This window comes from Heterocephalus glaber, unplaced genomic scaffold (assembly GCF_053883595.1).
Source record: "Heterocephalus glaber isolate CG9 unplaced genomic scaffold, H.glaber_assembly_v1.0 deba00001442, whole genome shotgun sequence".
Lineage (NCBI taxonomy): Eukaryota > Metazoa > Chordata > Mammalia > Rodentia > Bathyergidae > Heterocephalus > Heterocephalus glaber.
In genome coordinates this window covers 37188609-37209453 of record NW_028258296.1, presented here as the reverse complement: position 1 = coordinate 37209453, position 20845 = coordinate 37188609, and the positions used below count along the sequence as shown (strand labels likewise).

Here is a 20845-nt window from a genome sequence, read left to right as displayed (position 1 = left end):
TCTGTGGAGACTCCATTACACTTCAACACCGCTAACATCTTTGATCTTTAAGAAGCAGAATTAGTACTTACAGAAACAAGTTCTTGAAACATTTAGTTTAGGAGGCTATAAGTTCACAAAGCCCTGCAAGAAATACTGTATTTTAAAAGTTTTTTTAATGTACTAAATTCTTATTTATAGTCAGTCATCTCTAATGCTAAAATGTCCATTTTTAATCTCCTGCCTAGGTATAATTTCATCTTGCTTAATTAATTGAATGTTTATAAATGGAAAAATGTCCATCTGAAAATGTGACATGGAAATTCAATTATGGGTTCAGCAGTTCTAGCTCGTTATGTTAATGTCATCTTGGGTGGTTGAGGAGTGATTGGATTTACCTGCAAATAGACAATAATATATAACAAAAGTTTTTGTTTAACAGGTTCAGAACATGTCCCAGTCTATTGAAGTCTTAAACTTGAGAACACAGAGAGATTTCCAGTATGTTTTAAAAATGGAAACTCAAATGAAAGGGCTGAAAGCCAAATTTCGGCAGATTGAAGATGATCGGAAAACACTAATGACCAAGCATTTTCAGGTAGGTTTGACTGCGGCAATCTTGCCAATCCAGATGAGACACTGAGTGTGACAGACAGTAGGGCACTCAACTAGAAATAACTGAATCGGCCCATACATGCAAGGTGAAAGACTCTCTGGGGATGTGTGTCAGTCATCTCTCCACTGAAACTGACCGTTAGCGGGTGGGAACACATAAAATACTACTACAAAAAGAGCCTCATCCTCACAGAGCTGGATGAAGTTGCTGGACAGATTTACAGATATTTCAACTTCTAAATCCAGGGGAAATCCCAAGGAAAATTAATAGTGAAGGTTTTCTGAAAATTTTATGCCTTAATAATATGAGGAGAAATGTAGAAGATATAAATTATAAAAAGATATTATTAAGAAGAGCATATTAAAAGAAAATTGTTTGAGAATTTTATGCAAATAAAGTCTTTTTGTTAGATTGTAGTGGTTTATTGGCAATTATGTAGAAATACTGAAAATGGAAAAATTATGTTTTAAGCATGCTATATGGATTTTTATTAACTATGTATGACTAAATCATTAATTTAAAAAATCTGTGTCTGATTATGCCATTTGAACCTCTTTGAAAAATAATCTGCCTTACAAAAGCATAGCACACAGTTTATAAAACAACTTGTAGTTGCTCATATAATAACCCATTTTCCCTGAAAATTAGGGAGTAAAATTCACTAGCAATGTTGGAGGAGTGGACCTAATTTATGCACATGGTCAAGAAAAAAGTACCTTTTGCACATACAAAAGGATGGATGTGAAGCCAGTCAGGGACATGCAACAGGGTCCCTCCATGGCACATTTTTATGTGGTAGAAATTATCATGGTTTCAAATTTCCTTCTGTGGTCTTGGAAACCTGAGTAGAGAAGTGCAGGTGACAAAGTTTTACAACTAACCAGTTCGAAAGTTTTACCAGAAGGTCATAGATGAAGAAAGAGGGGGTAAAAAAAAGTAACAAAAGAAGAGGCTGAAGTGATGAATTGTTAGTTGAAGGAGAAGAAAGTAAGCAAAACCAGCAAGTTAAGAAATGAAGACTGTTTAGAGAAAGACCTAGAAAATGTAATAAATTTACAGATGGTAGGAAATGACAGCATGAACAGGATAGAGAACTTATGAGAAATGGTACATAAAGAAGAATGTGAGGCTGAGGAGCGCAAGAAGTTTATTTTAACTAAAAATTATTGAGCACGTACACCGCTCAAGATGGTGCTGGGAAGTGTTGGACACATAATACATAATCTCTTCTATGAAAGATAACTAACAGCCAAGTGAAACTGATGTTAAACAGAGGCATGACCATTACTTAAGAGCACAAAGGGAAGACTGATTAATTTTGTTTATAGAAGTTCTGAGGAAGATTTGGTAATATTCAAGAAAGCAATTTTAGACACGAGCCATCCATCCTCCCAAAAATACTAAATTACAAAGGTGATCAAGGAAACCAAAAGATATTCAATATTAATTTTCAATTCTTAGACTTAGTGTATACATGGTAGAGCTATGATAGGAACCCAGAGTTGAATTCATCAACAAAGTAGGAAATGGTAAGCTAGCATTTTGGGTACAGGGCAGCATTCTCAAAAAGGAAGAGCTCATGTTGTCTGATACAGATAGACAAAGCAGTGAAAATTCTGTGAAACTAAGAGACGCCTTTGAGGTACCTGGGTTGGCAGGAACCCAGATGCATAGTGAAGCATGCACATTTTTGGAAACTCTTGGGAGAAAATAGGACAGAGAAATAAAAAGAAACAAACCTGAAGTAAATCCAAAGAAAATATCTTCCTAGTGTGTAAGCTACCTAGCCAAAAAAAAAAAAAAAAAATTATCAACCATCTCCAGATGACCAAATTATTTGGATTCTGCTACTTCATGTGCTCCAAATATGTGCTGAAGTTATATGTCAAAACTCCAATAATAGTACTGATATAGCAGCAACTATTTTTCTGAACAGTTGTACATATTCAAGGCATAACTCTGAACACATTAAATATATAAATTAATCTGATCACTCACAACAATCCTGCAAGGTAAGCACTATTTTTATCTCCATCAGATAAATAAATTGATGCACAAAGACGCTTAATGTTTTACCAGAGCCATATGTCTAACATGGATCTGAATGAAGATTCAAACCCACAAAGTCCAGCTTGAGATTTATGACTATCCATACTAATAATGCATTACCTCTACAAGTACACATTAGCTTTCTGAATGAAAAAAATCACAATAATAATTAGATATTAAACATATGTTGTTTTATATATTTGTTTACTGAGGCCCCCTATGAGTCAGATTACACTCCAGCTGCTGAAGTGCCATATTTTAGAAGGAGTAATGGAACATCCCAAAGACAAGTTAAACTTTGAAAAGTACTTTTAAGAAATATTCCTCTGATGCACAGTTTTTACCTTATATAATACACTAAGTGGATTTTGCCTTCACAGTCTTTTGAATGGAAAACTTAGGCCTGGTCTCATCTTAAGACTATGATTTGTATATGAAAAGACTGTTGTTTAGTGAGGTACTCTAGCTATTACTGTAAGAGCACGAGAGTAGTAGAAAACAAAATTTGAGAAGAGATAGGAAAACAGACATCTGTGGTGTTATAATTTAAATTTTTATATATTTTATGAGTGTTCACTGGACATTCTGCCATATTTGGCATGTTTTTCAGTTTCCAAATTCACGGCAAAATATCTAATCCTGATTTTTTTTTTTTTTTTTTGTACCGGGGATCAACCTTGGGACCTTGTGCTTGTGCTTGCGAGGCAGGCACCAGAACCATTGAGCTAAATCCCCAGCCCTAATCCTGAATTTTTGAATGGCTAGAATAATACATATTAGCATTTTAACTCAGGAGGAAAAAAAAATGCTACTAAAATTTTGACATTGAATTCCTCTCTTTTAAATATGCCCATAGAAAAATGCAAAACTTTTCATTGTAATAGTTTTTTATAATAATTCAGCAAATGAGCTAGGTATGGTGGTGGTGCATGCCTGTTATCCCAGTGCTTTGGGAGACTGAGGCAAGAGGATCACAAATTCTAGTTCAGCCTGGAAAACTTAGCAATTTAGTGATTCACCAAGATCCTGCCTCAAAATAAAAAGTAAAAAATGGCTGAACGACTCTCTCAGTGTGAACAACTTGGGTTGAATCCTTCAATCCCCAGTAATATATAGTCATTTTTCTTGATGCAAGACACAATATCTGCAGCTTAATAGAACAGAGGTGGTTTGTTTGTTTGTTTTTGTTTGGGGCCACAGTTCAAAAGTTTCAATCCATGCTTTCTTAAACATGGCAATTACCACGCTGGGGATTTAGCTCATTGTTTCCGCCACCTGCCTCACAAGCACAAGCACAAGGTCCTGAGTTCGATCCCTGGTTCCAAAAACAAAACAAAACAAAAACACAGCAATGACCTGGCAGAAGGGTCTCAGTGAAGGAAAACTGCTCATGTCATGGCAGCCAGGAAGCAGAGAGCAAAGACGGGAGCCAGGAGGGAGCTATGTCCCTCCAGGTCACACCTTCAGTGTGACCTAACACTCAAACCAGGCCCTGCCTCCTAAGAGGAAGTCAGCTACAGAGCCCCCATAATTAAATCACCTTCTAAAAGCCCTGCCTCTGAGCACATGAGGTACTTGAGGGATGGACAGTCTTGATCTAAACCATAATAAACTATAATATATAATATACATACATATGCAATATATGCAGCAAATGATAAAAATAGAATCTTATTAAAATCATAAAGAAACAATTGTATCTCACTTTAGGGAAGTCAAAAGATGCTCAAAATAATAAATTTATTTCAAAAGGAGTCACTAAAATAAACCATGTTCTAGAATTCTCCCTGTTGTCTGTGATATTTATGAGTGTTTCTCATTACTAAGATTTTGTGTTCTCCCACTCAACATGCATGTGAACATAAACTCAAAGATTTCCAAATTTATAGGGCAGGTAGAAATTTCCCCATAGGAAATACAAGACTATAAATCAAAAATGGGAGATCCTGGTATTTTTGTGCATTCATGGTAATAACATCTTCTAAATGTAACTTAAAAGTGAATTTCACTTCACTAAATTAGTGTACAGAATGGTTTTTGCCAGGACCTATGGATTGTTTTCTTAGGTTCATCAAAAGGGTAGCTCTTTTCACAAATGAAATCATCTGCAGTCAATTCACAACTGAATCAAACTCCATATTTAAATAAAGTTAAATGTAAAGAAATAATGATGACACATCATGAAACTGCTAATGACACTGTAATTGTGGATCAGCCCTGTGATGCTTAGGAGTGACAGATATTGCTTTGGTTACACATACTTCTTATTCTCTTGATAAAAATCAATATTTAAGATTCACACAACTCTGCGCACCTGGCTCTTCTGTTACCTAAACCTGGCACCTTGGTCCTTCAGAGTTAATTCACTACATGGATAAGCAGTAGTTCCTTACATAATGACCTATAAATTATCCATGTAAAGAAAAATGGACTCAGAGAATAGGTAATAATTCAAAATGGTAAACAGTAACATATATTTCTTTGAGCTTTGCATGCTTTATTATACTTGCTAAACTTACCTTCCTAATGAAGCTGTACTAAGACAGGTATAAAGTGCTAAAATTCACTGACAAAAATGGAAGGACAAATAAATGAATGGCCACAATTAGAGAAAGTCTAAGTGAGATGAAAAAAGCTGATACAGAATTCAAATTTTCCTGTTGGTTCTCCTATAAAATAGATATTCAGTACTTTGATAATTAACAGCCATAGAGTATGCGACCTATATCTAATAAATTTATTCAAAGTTCATGCATAATTAGAAGCTAGACCCTGTTTATATTTCCTAACTAGATGAAGCATTGTTCACTTTATAAGATGCTACCAGAGTATGAGATAATATAAAAATCTATAATTGCCTCCATAGGATCGATTTATTTTATAGAGAAGCCTGTAACCATTTAAAGAGAGGTGGTTGCATAGAAAGGTGAGATGAGTGTATTTATTACTATTGATCCTGTGGCCATTTAGATTTCCACAAAATATCAAAAATCAAGCAAAAATCAGTATGGGATTTTGAATCTGTTTTAATGATCTTTTTTTACCTATCATAATGAAAAGAATGCAACAATTTTAAATGGCTTCCTGAAACAGTGTATTCCTTTCCACAGGAGTTGAAGGAAAAGATGGATGAACTCCTGCCATTGATTCCAGTGCTGGAGCAGTACAAAACAGATGCCAAGCTGATCACCCAGTTCAAGGAGGAGATACGGAACCTGTCTGCTGTCCTCACTGGGATTCAGGAGGAGATTGGTGCCTATGACTACGAGGAGCTGCATCAAAGGGTGCTCAGCCTGGAAACCAGACTCCGGGACTGCATGAAGAAGCTAAGTGAGTTCAACACTTTCATTTGTCTAAGTTGTGTTCTCAAACAGTTTCAAGGAAAACTGCACCCTTATGTCTTGCAAGTAGTCATAAAATACCTAAGTATGCCTGCTTCTGAGTATAAAGTGTCACTTAATGACATTAAGTATGCCCGGGTACTCAGTGGTGCTTGATAGAGTTCCCTGAATTTTAGAGTACTGTGTTGCCATTTGGTGGTTTGCAAATAAGCAGCCTAGCAAATACAGCCAACTCCATTAGCTATACCTGTGGTTATAAGTTTGATCTACTTATTTTTAATGGATGATGTTCAGTTATTCTGTAATGCAGGGCTGGGGATACTTTTGATAGTGGGGAAAGTTTGAGGCTAAGGAAAAGGTGATTTCCCTAGAGCAAATTATGACACTGCAATCATTTAAAGAAATAGCTAAGTAATTCTTCCACTGTGCAAAATTCCCACACTGTTTATATTTACTCAAAAAAGAAAGGAGAATCCTCTAGTTAAATAGTCACCACTCTACAAGTGTCAAGCATGGGACATGGGGTATGGACTGTAGCTCTTTCTCCTAAAATGTGCTGTTCACTCTTGTCAAGTTGGGCAACCATGAGCTAATTATTAAACTGAAGCCATTATGGGATGAAGCCATTATGCAACTTGAATGAAAAATTAACAAATAGCCATGAATTGAACAAGAACAGGTTGAAAGTCCATTTAAGGAACAGTGTTTTAGTTGTTGATTGTGTGACATGGCAGGGAGGGAAACCTGATAATTAGTGTTCCTTTAAGGTAAAGAAAAACTTTGCTACAACAGAAAAGGAGTACAGCACTTGAAAAGGTTAATTTCTGGCATAGAAGACTTGTAACTTGACTTGAACTGTTTAAAATAAAGTTTTTATGGTTTAAAAGAACATTTTAAAGATGATTTTAGAATGTAATGTGCATGATGTAAAAAGAGCCAAAATACAAAATTTTGCACACAGTTATCACTGGCTCAAAAAATGTGGGGAATCACCATATCAGAGGTCTCACTATAATCATGACAAGATTTGCAAAAGAATCCAACAATACCAATGAAAGGGAAATAACTCCAAAGGCTAAATGCATGCACAGGAATCTTCAGCTCTTAATTCCTCTCTAAGTCACTGTCCATACTTTTTCTTGTATAACTGGTCAATGATCAGTTATGTAGATGTCATGATTCTAGTTTTTGCTCTTATCCAACTCGTTGTTCACATTTCTGCCAAAAAGATTTTCTGAGATAAAAATCCGAAATAACTTTTGCCTGCTAAAAATCTCCTGTAGATTCTTGTGTCCTAGTGGATAGTCTACAGCTTATGAGCCCATGCCTTCCTTCTCTTTTCTCTTTTCTTTTTGCTTCTTCTTCTCTTGTATATGGGGTCTTAATCACTGTGCCTTCTGCTGTCTTACATGGGCCTGTTAGGAGACACTGTTTTTCTGCTCCTGAAACACTTTCCTGTATGGAACATAACACATTTTTGCCTGGCACATGCGACAAACTACTGTTCATTCATCTAAATATTCTGTCCTTGCAGAATCCTTCATTTTTCCCATTAGGCATTTCCAAACACGGATAATTCAGTAAAGATTGGATTCAGTATCACTGAATATATAATTTAATATATTCGCTAGACTTTTGTTCCATGAGAGGAACAAAGTTTATCATATTCACTCAACATGCTGTGTCACCCAATGCCTGGCAAAAGCAAGCAAACAAACAAAAACTTAGAAAATATTTACTGAACGAATTAATTTTGTAAGAAGTCCTAGTAATAGTCAACCAAATATTAGTTATTTCAATTGATGAATTATTCAATTTACTTGCTTTTTTTAAAAGCTTCTTTCTAGCCATATAGTAATTCTAAATGGCATAGGGTGATTACAATAGAAAAGTTATCTATTGATGGACACTTACACATCTCTTTTATATGTTTCTAGTGTTCTAATTCAAATTGTGAAGTTCACAATTAATATGCAATAGAAAAACATTACTGACATAAATAAAGTCCACTGTTGTGTTGTAATTTTTTTTAATCAAGAAATATCTTTAGTGTAATATCCACAGTAGTTAACTAGCATCCCATATGGGGTCTCCAAAATATAAAATAAAAAATTTTCATGTCAAGAATTAGCATCACTATCAAATTACGTTGGAGATTACAAAGAAATATCCAAATACACATTTTATTTATAAATATTTTTCTTTGTACATGCTTGTAGTACATATACTTCTTGTGGGGACTCGGTGCATATACGTACACATCTTTTCATTTTTCAGCCCCTCCCCCACCTCTCCCCTTATGTCGCTCTATCCCTTCCCATTTGGGAAAGCTCTGCCTCTCTACTTCCTACTATCTTTGTACTTTGAGCTTCTCATATAACAGAAACCATGAAATATTTAAGCTTGTGTGTCCGATTTATTTCACTTAGTTAATATACTATGTTGTTTAGGTAATAATGACAAGAAAAATACACAGTATATATTTAGTACAAATACAATTTTTTCAAATATTTTTGATGAATGGTTGCTTGAATCTGAGAATGTGGAACCTGTGGATATAAGAAAACGACTGTAGCTCTCACAGTTCTCACACTTTCTGGTTATCAGCAGCCCTCAGCTTCCTATTCCCATAGAAGAGAAGTCAGTGCCACAAGTAATGAATCTAATTCTTTTAGGTTGTTTGTCTCAAGAATTAAGCAGTGCCGTCCATTTCATCATGTTTATGTCAATTAGCCACTTGCAGAGCATCCCTGAGCAAAGAGGATAATTTATCAACTGGAACACAATCCTTAATTAGGACATAGAAAACATTTCTGGAGCTACTTGCTCCCTGAAAAAATAAATATATGAATCTTTATATTTTTCATTTAAAAAAGAATCACTCCAATGAAAAAAGATGTCTGATTATACATACATACACATAAACACATACATACACATATATACGTGTCACATATATATCTGACACGTATATATGTGTCACATATATATCTGACACGTATATATGTGTCAGTATCTATCTCTCTCTACATATATATGTATATATATACAGAGAGAGAAATAGAGAGAATTGGAAGAAAAAACAATTGTGATATGCCACTAGGTTATAGTTTAATTAAAACTTCACTTAATATTTACATTTCCTGAGAATTGGTGGAGCTGAATCAATAAATCACTGAGAATCCTTTTAAGTCCATACCCATCTTTATCTTGGAAGTGCCCAAATGTCAAATATCCCACCATAGGGAACTGGGAGAGAAAACATGTTAATCAATATCAGGCCCATTAGCAGAAAGGGTAAGAAAAAGACTATTAAGGGTTCAAAGTTCTAAATGTTGTCAAATTCAGAGGCTATGCTGCTCAGTTCTAGAGTGAGACACTGAATAATTATAGTATTGCCAGTCGAGTATCAAGAGCAGGTAGGCTCATTCATCAGTGGCATCTTCACTCTTTCCAGCAGCCTCTCAATACACACAGCCGATTAGCAAAGGGCAGACATGGACTGGAAAGAGAATAAAATTGCAGCAATGATGAATGCATTTTTCCTCACTTTTTCAGTGGATTTGCTTTTAAGTAAAATGTCACAAGATGCATCACATGAATTTTAAGACTCTAAAAAAACAAGCTACCTTCATTCCCTTCAAGGTCTAAGTTACTCCTAAATACGGCCCTAAGGCAATCACAAGTCATTGAGAACACTATGGCACCATTTAGTTTATTTCTACCAGAGAATTAAAGTTTTGGAGAAAGTAGAAACTATAAAAAGGCTTCAACAGCAATGCACCCTAGTGTCCTGACTGAGGTAGAGTGCTCTTTCCTAAATGCTTATTTTTTTCCTGTGAGAGACTGAATAGAATAAAGTCCCCTGTGCTTAATTAAATATATCACATTCTTAGAGTTCAAGAATATAATTATATGCATGCGAGAATTTGACTGAAAAAGCATGGTTAAATCTCTTGCCTACCTCCCAAGATCATCAACAGACATTTCATGTAGATTATAATCAGGCTTTCTAGTTTTCCAGTCCTCTACCCCCTACTCCCTCTGGTTAGTCGTTTTAGGGCAATGATTTGGTGCCATCTAGTGAAGCAATGGATTCATCATTCTATTAACCCTATCATTTAAGACTTCATATCTAACAGAAGTATCTGTAGCATTAGAAACAAGGTCACAGTGATGAGATTTTGATTACTCTCTTTACTATGCTTATGTCTGAGTGGTTCTTTTGTAAAGGAAAATAAACTTTCACTACAAGTTTAGTCTTTGTACATTTAATATCTTTGAATCCCTAATGTGTGTTAGCATTTTTCTAGGTATGTGTAGATGAATGGTGAAAAGTAGAGGACCTCCCACTACTGTGGAGAAGCTTATATTGTAGCAGGAATAGAAAGCACATAACCACAACACTGAGTGCTACTGCTTGACAGACACTGTGACAAAACATTTTATATATATTTATTCTAAGTTGTGCAGGAACTGCAGGAACTCTGGGTTAGGCATTTATATTGGCAACGTAAGGAAAAGAGATGTGCAGAAAACTTAACTTCCAAAAATACAGATTGGAGAAATAACATAAAACCCAAGTTCTTCTGAATTCAAAGACAAATTCTTCCTCCATAAGATGTCATGTATGAGATACATACAGTAACAATTCCTTAGATACTTCTAAAACTTTCATTTAGTGAATAGAACCACCATACATGCAATTCAAAAAGAAGCCAGAGAGTCATTCTTGATTCTCCCCTGAATGCCACTCACCCTGTGCAATCCCCATATCTTTTTGCCCCCTCTCCTCAGTGTCTCATAATTACTTTCTCCTCTTTTCCACTACCCTAATGCAGAGCAGCATTCATCGTATTTCGTTGGATTACTCCAATAGCAGTCTTCTCTCAAGTTCTCAGTATGCATTCATCCTGTCCTTTCGCCATTGATGCCTTCCAGTTCTTCAGTCCTTCATGTTTTTTATCTTCCTAGACATTTAACATTCCTTCCTTTTTCGTGGAACACTTTTCTTCCCCACTTCACATATCTACCAACTTTTCATTTTACACACAAGACATCAACTCTTCTGAAGAGCTCTCCCTGGTGGTTCCTCAAAGGGGGTGAATTTCCCTGGCAGGGTCTCCCACGGATTCCAGCTCCACTCCCTCATGACACTTAGCCCATTAATACATTTTACAGAAAATATTCATTTGCCTTTTTGTTTAATCTTTGCATTCTTCTATAGATGCATTATCCTTGCACCAACAGGTCGTGGACTATCTCTGTCTTGTTCTAGTTGAATCTTTAGACACTATCACAATGCACCAAAAACACAGTAGACAAAATTAGCATCTGCCGGGCCAGGGGTTTAGCTCAGCGGTTTCACCGCCTGCTGCGCAAGCACAAGGACCTGAGTTAGATCCCCGGTACCAAAAAAAAGGAAAAAAAAAATTAGCATCTGCCTAATGTTTAAGAAAAAAATCTTATTTTTAGAATAAAAAGATGTCAGTTGCTGGAAAGGGATCAATGTATGACAAATGCAAAACATTATTATACTTTCATAAAGCCAAAAGCTTCTGGGGAAAAGGAAAAAATCCAGCATTTTTTCAAGTGTTTTTGTTGCCATCTGTTCTTTCCTCAGTGATGATGCAGTAATTCATTCCAAAACACCTGATATTTTGCTTTACTTAGCATTTGATGCAAAGGAATCTTAATGAAAGGAGAAATTAACAGAAAAGTCAAACTATGTACCTGGGGTGGAAAGAAATGAGATTTAACTCAGAAATGTAATTGGAAGAGTTTACAGGAACACATCCTCAAATAAAATTAAGGAGAAGTTTAAATAAGTCATTGGAAGTCATTTATGAAAGACAATCCTGTTTACTCAAGAAGCCCTATTGCAACTTAGGGTGGCAATTTCTCCAGTAGCCATGCGTATGACAATTCATTCCTCTGAAACTCTGGAGCACTATTACATAGTTTAACCACACTTTTGAGTAATCGGTAAATTTCACCATAAATTGATTTATCATCAGTTGTACTTTTTAATGTCTTATATAATTAGATATAACTGAATAATAAACCCTTTAAGGTTATAATATCTGTATTTCTAGAGGTATGGATGAGTTTCCAAATTATCTTGGATTTTATAACATGATTGTCCATTCACTTTCAATTAAATAGCCTTCTCCTTAAAGATATTCATAAGCTTTATCCAAAAAAAAGTAAGACTTGAGGCATGTTTAAAAATAACTAAAATTAAAAATTTGTGTTATTCTTAAAGATACGTTATTTAGATACAGTTATGTTGTTTCTCATCCATTTTTCAAATGCATTCTGGAAACTTATTCTAGTATTTTACCGTACTCCTCCTCTACCTCAGCAATATAATTATGAAGACAAGAAATACATGAAGATAAAAGTTTAAATAATATAAATGGATTTTGCAGTATTCCATATATATGGTAGGGACAAACATTTTAAGTAGTTTTAGTAGACTTTTAAAATCTTATCTTCTGCCTACTGTTTGAGTTCTCCAATAACTTTAAATAGAAAGAAATAACATTTTGTCCATAAACATATCTAGTACACCATTTAAATAACTTATATGAGCATGGCCTGAGCATTCAAATACAGAAGTTGTTAATCTAGGTAATTACAATTTACACTGGTATATGAAAGGGATAAAAAAAGAGAGGACAGATGGTTTTTATGCTTTACTGAGCCAAACAACTGATCTTCTTACTGTATCCCAAATGATATGGTCTCCTCAGCTACTGATTAATAAACACAGCTTGGAATGGATCATAAAGAATTAATGTATAAAAGTCATCAGAGAACTAAAATGGTAACTTCTCTCACTGATCTATTCAGTACATATTCTGAATATACAAAACTTACACATGCAATATATTATAAATGCTACTATTTTCATGAATCTCAGTGCAGATAGAAGAGCATAGCAGGAGAAATCAATGAAGCAAAACTCCCAACTTCCTTCTTTGCCATCCCCCTTTGCAGGGACATTTGTCTTCCAGGCATTTTGGAAAATTATCTTTTTTTTGTCTGGCTTTCTTTGTCCTCCTAGAAAGTGAGAGTAAAGTGAGAAAGATAATAATTTATTTGAACAAAACCTAGTTTGGGGAAACTGAGAAATAGAAATGACTATTATTTTTACATTTTCTGCCCAACATTAGAATTTAGGATACTTCTGTTTACATGAAATTAAGGTCCACAGAATTATAACTGGAAAATCAGCTAGTTTTCTAAATCCCTAAAACTATAAATTTACTAATATAATTTGAGCAGATGGATTTTAATTTAGGAAATCACTATTTGTAAAGGAAACTTCTACTGGGGAGAATACAATACTAAGACTTCTGTGTTTATTTTTTCCTGGCAACAGAGGTATGTGATGATGATGATAATGATAGTTTATTTATTCTCTTTTCTCATGAGGATGTAAGCTTCCTTAGGAAGAAGGTATCATGTCCAAATATGAGTGAGATTATATGGTATCTTTCTTTCTGTATCTAGTTTATTACCCATAACAATGATTTCCAGTTCTGTCTATGCATTCTATCACCAGTGACAAGATTATATTCTTTTATATGGCTGAATAACAGGCCATTGTTTATACATCCCATATTTTTTTATCCATTCACCAGATGATGGACTTAAGGTTGTTTTCAACTCTTGACTATTGTGAATGGCAATGAAATGAACAAAGGAATTCAGATGTCTTATCAACATATGAGTTTCATTTCTTTTGGAAATATGTACCTAGTGGTGAGATGGCTAGATCATACGGATCATGTGTTCGTTGCACTATTAATTTTTTGGTCTTTTCCATCATGGCTACACTTACTCACATTCCCACAAATGTATTGCTGAGACTCCTTTCTTGGAGCTGACTATGCATTCTGGACTAAATGTTCTCAAGCCCTACTACACACTTGTTATTGTGGGACAGGAGTTTGCTCCTTCCTTGACCCCATGTCTTCTTTTGTCTTGGTTTACTCACTTATTTTGCTGCAATATGTCCTCAAGTAACTTCTTAAGAAGGAGATCATTTTAGGTAAACTTGGAAAGTTTTCATGTCAGAAAATATCCTAATACTATCATTTTCTTTATAAACATAAAAGCAATGAGTACTGTCTTCTGGCATTGAGGATGGGTAACAATAACAATAACAATAACAGTGCAGGTGAAATCAGCTGCTCCTAAGACCCTTATCCCAACAACTTTTGTGCCTGTTTCTCAGAGTCTTTACTTCTCTTCTTCAAGGTAGAGCCTCTCCCTCCTCACCTATCCCCCCTCTTCATTGATACTGATGTAATTTATGTTATCCTACATCTTAATGATAATTGTCCATCATCTCTGCCCCCTAGAAATTTGTTAAAACTTCTCCCAAGGGCCGGGGATTTAGCTCAGTGGTTCCACCATCTGCCTCGCAAGCACAAGGTCTCGAGTTCAATCCCCGGTACCAAAACAAACAAACAAACAAACAAACAAAATTCTCCCAAAACAGCGGTTATACCATTCCGTTTGCTTTGTTTTCAGGTTTTTTCATATTTCATTCTTTTACTGTCACTTTAATGAGAAATGGAAAAGAAAGGAGGTAAAAATACATATTACTCCATCATTTTAAACCAGAATTACTTTCTTATGTTTAAGAAAAATATCACACATTTTGTTTTGCGGTGTTTTGGGAGAGGAGACAGACAATCCTGTATATTTATTTCAATCTACTTAACACTTGAATTTTTCATGCTCCTAGCAAATGTTTATTTAGAATGTTTACATAGGACATCATTAAACATTATATTACTTTCACTTATTATATATTCAGATCATATACTTATCTGTATCCATTTGGAGTACATTAATATTTTCTTGCTCAAATTGATACTTCAATCATACTTTTCATCTTTATAGCAAATTGAACTGATATATTTCAAATAGATTTAATGCAATGTCTTGCTATTCAAATGTGGAAAATAGCATCAAGTCTTCCACCTTGGTTTATCAGGTTTGAAGAAATTATCACGTAACTTGCTATATAATGATGACATCATATTTAGTTTCATTCACAAAAGAGAGTGAGTGTATTCAATTCAGGCTTCTTAAAATGCTAGATGACTTTGTAGTTATTGCTGAAAGAATAGTGGAAAATATATTATCATTCGTTATCTTCCTAACTGTGCAGCTCAGTATCGTGCCAATTGCAAATCGTTCTTATGTAGAACACATATAGAGAAAAATCAGCCACATAGGCTCCAACCTTGTTTATTCTTCTTTCACACAGAGAAGTCACAAACACATAGAAGCCATCAGAAATTAATTAGAAATTTATAAGTTTTAAGAATAAAGAGAGGATGATAGAAGAAACAGAACAAATAATAACCAAATGTTTTTAAGAATAAAAAGAGGAAAATGAACGGCAAAGAGTATTTCTTTTTTTGACCACAGGAAAACATTTTTAGGAAGTCAGATTACGTTTTACAATGTGTATAATAGATCACTTTTAAACTGCACTGTTAAGAAATATCACAAAAATGCTTGGGTTTCTGTTTGGTATGGGTTTTGGGAATTAAAAGGTCCAACCTATTCCTAAGATCTCATTTGCAGCTAAAATTATAAAACACATTTTTTTCAAGAAAGTCACCAATTTTTCACTATACATTGCTTTTCTATACATTTGACTGCACAAGACTTTTATGTCTAGGGGCTTCAGATTCCATATTTGTTGTTCCTTGCATATTCCTGGCTGCTCTATTGGACCCTCTTCCTACGCATTTACCCCTCAGAACTCTACTTTTTTAGATAGACTATGACTTAATATTTTTGTTATATTCTATAAGGATATTTTTCACAAACATAAATTGACAATCAGCTTGTAGAGTTCCTCTGACTTGTATAATTTATACATGGTCACAAATTATTGGGAAGGGGAGCGAAATTGTTGCTAGTGATCAGGTACACAGGTCAATGAGAAATTGGTTTAATTTTTAAACTTCTTTTCTTAGAAAAAACAGCTATTAAATTGATATAATAATGATGAGTTTTCTCATTTATCTCTTTTCAGATTATAAAAATTATTTTCCACTTTAGATTTAGAACATTGAAGAAGCAACTACTCATGGTTCAAATTATTATTAAATGCACAGCATCTGATATGAATGATTATTCATTCAAAATATGTAATATTAACTCTATGAATTTTTTTTTCTGTTTTATGATCCCTTTCTCTGTTCTTGGTATGAGTATGTGTGTTGGACCCATAGGCTTTGTTCATTCAACATGTTTGTGTTTCTGTAATTTCAGCATGTGGCAAATTGATGAAAATCACAGGCCCCATTACAATCAAGACATCTGGAACTCGATTTGGTGCTTGGATGACAGATCCTTTAGCATCTGAAAAAAATAACAGAGTATGTTGCTTCCACAAATGCCTTCGCTTAAAATTGTGTTTTATTTACTCTTTTTATCTACTGGACAGATCTTTTTCTTCAGGGATATTAGTTTTAACTTAAATAGTGTTAACATTGTTTGCAAATCTTTTGTTTGATAATATTAACACATCTAAAGATATACAGCAAACTCATTTAGTAAAATGCACCATTGTATAATTCACCAGTACAGTAAGTCTAATTTCTGTTGATTTTATTCTTGTTTTATGCTTAGAAAGTGCTAATTATAAGCACACAACATTTCCTGTATCCTGTTTATAGAATATTCTGAGTGTAAAAAGAAAAATCACTAAATAAATAAAAACTCATGGCTGACTAATTCACTAAAGAAACTAATATATACCTGGACTCTAGGGATAACTTAAGAAGTAATGATACTAAAACTTGAGAGGGGGCATTTTCATAAGTTAGTGATGCCTGCATTGTGTAAATCAATAAATTGGAAACTTACCATACATACATTTATTTTCTTTTTTTAATTCATTGAATTTATTGGTGCATTTTAGGTATAAAATATGATGACATTCAGCATTAGAAATGTGTACCTGTCCATGATAGATCTTGGTTCTTATTTTTTTTCCTATTCTGCTGTCCTCCCTTCAACCCCTCCACCCCTCCCCATACATAAGTTTATTTTCTATGACAGTACTCATTACATACTAAAATTATCAAGAGCTTCATCCAAATAAGATTTTTTATGAAATTAATAAGTTGGTTTCATTAAAAGGGAGTTTTACCTATAAGCTAATCAAATGAACAAATATTACTAGAAGATTCTGTGACTCTTCTGAAGTATAAGTTGAATACATTAAATTAGACCATACATTTTTTTCAAACCAAGGGATAGAATAAAAATAACGTGCTTATATTTTTGCCATTATGAACTGATTACATCAGTCCATCAGGTGATATGATTTGCATTTGGCATATGTTTGGTTCACACAGTGATATGCACTAAAGAGACAAAAGTAAAAATCAAAGAAATAAAAAGGCAAAAACAGATCAATGTCAAAGCAGTAAATTTAGTTATTTCTTTTCCACAGAAACCATACCAATATTTTTACAAAAGTCTACAATTTTACCACTTTGCAGCAGGTTAGCTGAACAATAATTTGGCTTTGAGAGCTGCAGAATTGTGATATTAGTATATATTGTCTTTCATTGTCTTTCTTTTGGAATTCTCAAAGAAGTTCAAAATTTATTTATTCCATTTATTTTTCCTTCTTCTCAGGTCTGGTATATGGACAGTTACACTAACAATAAAATTGTTCGTGAATACAAGTCAATTGCAGACTTTGTCAGCGGGGCTGAATCAAGGACATATAACCTCCCTTTCAAGTGGGCTGGAACTAACCATGTGGTCTACAATGGCTCACTGTATTTTAACAAATACCAGAGTAACATCATCATCAAATACAGCTTTGATATGGGGAGAGTGCTTGCCCAGCGAAGCCTGGAGTATGCTGGTTTTCACAATGTTTACCCATATACATGGGGAGGATTCTCTGACATCGACTTAATGGCTGATGAAATCGGACTGTGGGCTGTGTATGCAACTAACCAGAATGCAGGCAATATTGTCATCAGCCAGCTTAACCAAGATACCTTGGAAGTGATGAAGAGCTGGAGCACTGGCTACCCCAAGAGAAGTGCAGGGGAATCTTTCATGATCTGTGGGACACTGTATGTCACCAACTCCCACTTAACTGGAGCCAAGGTGTATTATTCCTATTCCACCAAAACCTCCACCTATGAGTACACAGATATTCCCTTCCATAACCAATACTTTCACATATCCATGCTTGACTACAATGCAAGAGATAGAGCTCTTTATGCCTGGAACAATGGCCACCAGGTCCTTTTCAATGTCACCCTTTTCCATATCATTAAGACTGAGGATGACACATAGGCAAAAGTGATTTGTTTTTATTTATTCAAACACTACCATTTGTGATAAAATCTATAGGACCCTTTTTTTCTGATTTTTTGTTATTATAATTGTTCATCATTCCTCCAAAGCAAAGCATTTTTTAATTGTAAATTCTGTGTTTTAAAAAAACAGCTGAGTCTAAATTAATGTGTTGGAAACACATCTTAACTCCTAAATTTACAAGAACCATCATGTCCTTGTCATGAAAAGCACTAAAAAGAGTTTAAGTGACTAAAGTCATAGTTTTGCAAAAGATTAATGATCTGCCTTATATTAGAGTCAGAGACTAATGGTGGCTTAAATGCATGAATGTCTTTTTTTATTTAACTCTGTCAATTTTTAATGTCTTTTGCTCCACATCAGGAAACATTTTGGTAGGAATTAGTTACAAATAAGAAGCACTTTCCCCACATTTATTTCTAAAAAATATTTAAGGATTTTATTTGTATCAAAAAATAATATTAATCATTTTGCTGTTAACACAGTTCTCTGATGCGGTGCTGTACAGTCATTTTTAAATCTTGCTAACATTTTCTTGGCAATATGTATTTCTACCATTGTAACCACCATTGTGCAATTGTATTTCTTCACTTTTGTGAAAGTAAGTAATATTTTTTATAAAATATACTGAAATTTAATCTCAGTAATGATTTGAGTCAATTTTCAAGTATGGTAAAGAAGGATCTTCTTGGCTTTGCCCTTTACAGGAGCATTGTAAACTAAAAGGAAAATCAAACTAGATACTTATATTGAGTATTTTCTCCCAAATTTATTTGAATACTGACATTGATTGGATGGAAACAATGACTCAGTGTAGCCAAGTTACTCTATTCATTGAAAGCAACCCATGTAGTTGCTTGAAAAATACATCTGAGTACAAAAATTTTATTTGAGTTGACTCCACTCACTTATTATACACAAAACACTCATTCATCATAATTAAATATATTAGTATCTTAACTCATATTTTACATGGAACTTGCAATAATATAATTCCTTATATTGTAACTCTAAAAAGTCCAAGAAGCACATGAAAACTCTTGAGAAACAAAACTTCTGTAATATCCTCTAGATATAGATCATCCACCTGGAGAAACATTGGCAAGAATTGTAGAGAAAAAAAATATATGGCAAGACCTCAGAATTATCAGTTTGGTTTCAAATGTGTAAATAATTCGGAAATGACATAGGAAGGCAAGACCTTTTTACCCTGATTCACTATATGGCAGAAATAATAGAACCAAGAAAAGAAAGCTTTAATACTATGTTATGTTAACAACTCCACAATATATCAAACATGTTCTTGAGTTTGGATACACTTTCTATATACTTTTAAGATTTTTCCTAAGGCAGTTTTATGGAAACTAATATGAAATAATTTTAAATTTTAGAAGTATACTCTATAATAAGTAGTATATAACTTAAGTGGTAAATGTTTAGTTCCACATATATGAAATATCAAAATTTTCTTTGAAAACTAAGGTTATAATTCAGATAAAGCATTGTATGAAGAAATGCTAATATTTAGGGTAATTCATTCCAAATGTAGCAGATTAAACATCATTTTCAAGTATTTCACTGTCAAAATTGTAGGAGTACATACCCCAGTCTTGAAATTGTTCAAGTTTAATAAAGATTTCTTTTTTGCCTAAAAAAAATAAGGATGATTTGATGACCACTCTGAGTCCTTTTGCAATGTTGTCTTCTCTTTTAAAAAAATTTGCATAAGTTTCCCATTACTATAGAGAGTTGGAAAGTTTAGGACATTTATGTGTCATGGTACACACTCCACAAAAATAATCAGTCAATGATTTGTATGTAAGTTTGTATGAGAAAAAAAGGTAACATTAATTTCAGAAATAAATGGAATTTGTAAGTAGATGGCCTCTAATAAATAGCTTCTCCTTACTTGTTTTTTTAAAAATAATGTTATACAGTATCACATACATTCAAAATATGGATGATTACAGTTTATTTGTGGGGTATGTAGTTTGTAACACACTTTGTGTTCTATGTAAGGTTATATCACCATATCCAATTTCCAATGTATGTGCCGCTAGAGCAAACACAGATTTTTATTGTCACTACAAGTGGGGACAACATCAGTTTAAAAAATGACTTGCATTAAATATATATAGTTTGAGTATTTTTCTTATTACATTATTATTAGTTCTGCGCCTGAAATAAATAAGAATTTACTTTAGTTGTCATTTTTTTAAATCTCCAACAAACAAATTTTATGAGAGAAATAATGAGCATTTTTAAATCATCTATATAATCCAGCTAGTAAAGAGATCCTACTCAGAAAGTCTTAATCTTAAGTGAACTGTGTAACTGGAATTTTCTGAATTAACTAAGTCATTAACAACTTCCAGGTCATCCAAATAGTACTATGTTTATGGACTGATTGTGTTCGTGTGTTATTTGTATTTGTAGCCCTTGAATCACAATGCTTATTACTTGTATTTAAGGTTAT

At 33.9% G+C, this 20845-nt stretch overlaps 1 protein-coding gene across 3 annotated transcripts in view; it reads left to right on the top strand.

The window, feature by feature from the left end:
• Olfm3 (olfactomedin 3) overlaps positions 1–20515 on the top strand; it is a 192991-nt gene extending 172476 nt beyond the window's left edge. For all 3 annotated transcript variants that reach the window (XM_004869144.4, XM_004869142.3, XM_004869145.4), the window contains exons 3-6: positions 422–577; positions 5755–5974; positions 16294–16400; positions 17671–20515. In XM_004869144.4, the coding sequence (XP_004869201.1) occupies positions 422–577; positions 5755–5974; positions 16294–16400; positions 17671–18348 (1161 nt within the window). In that variant the 3' untranslated portion in view covers positions 18349–20515. The remainder of the gene's footprint in view (positions 1–421; positions 578–5754; positions 5975–16293; positions 16401–17670) is intronic.
• The last annotated feature ends 330 nt before the right edge of the window (positions 20516–20845 follow it).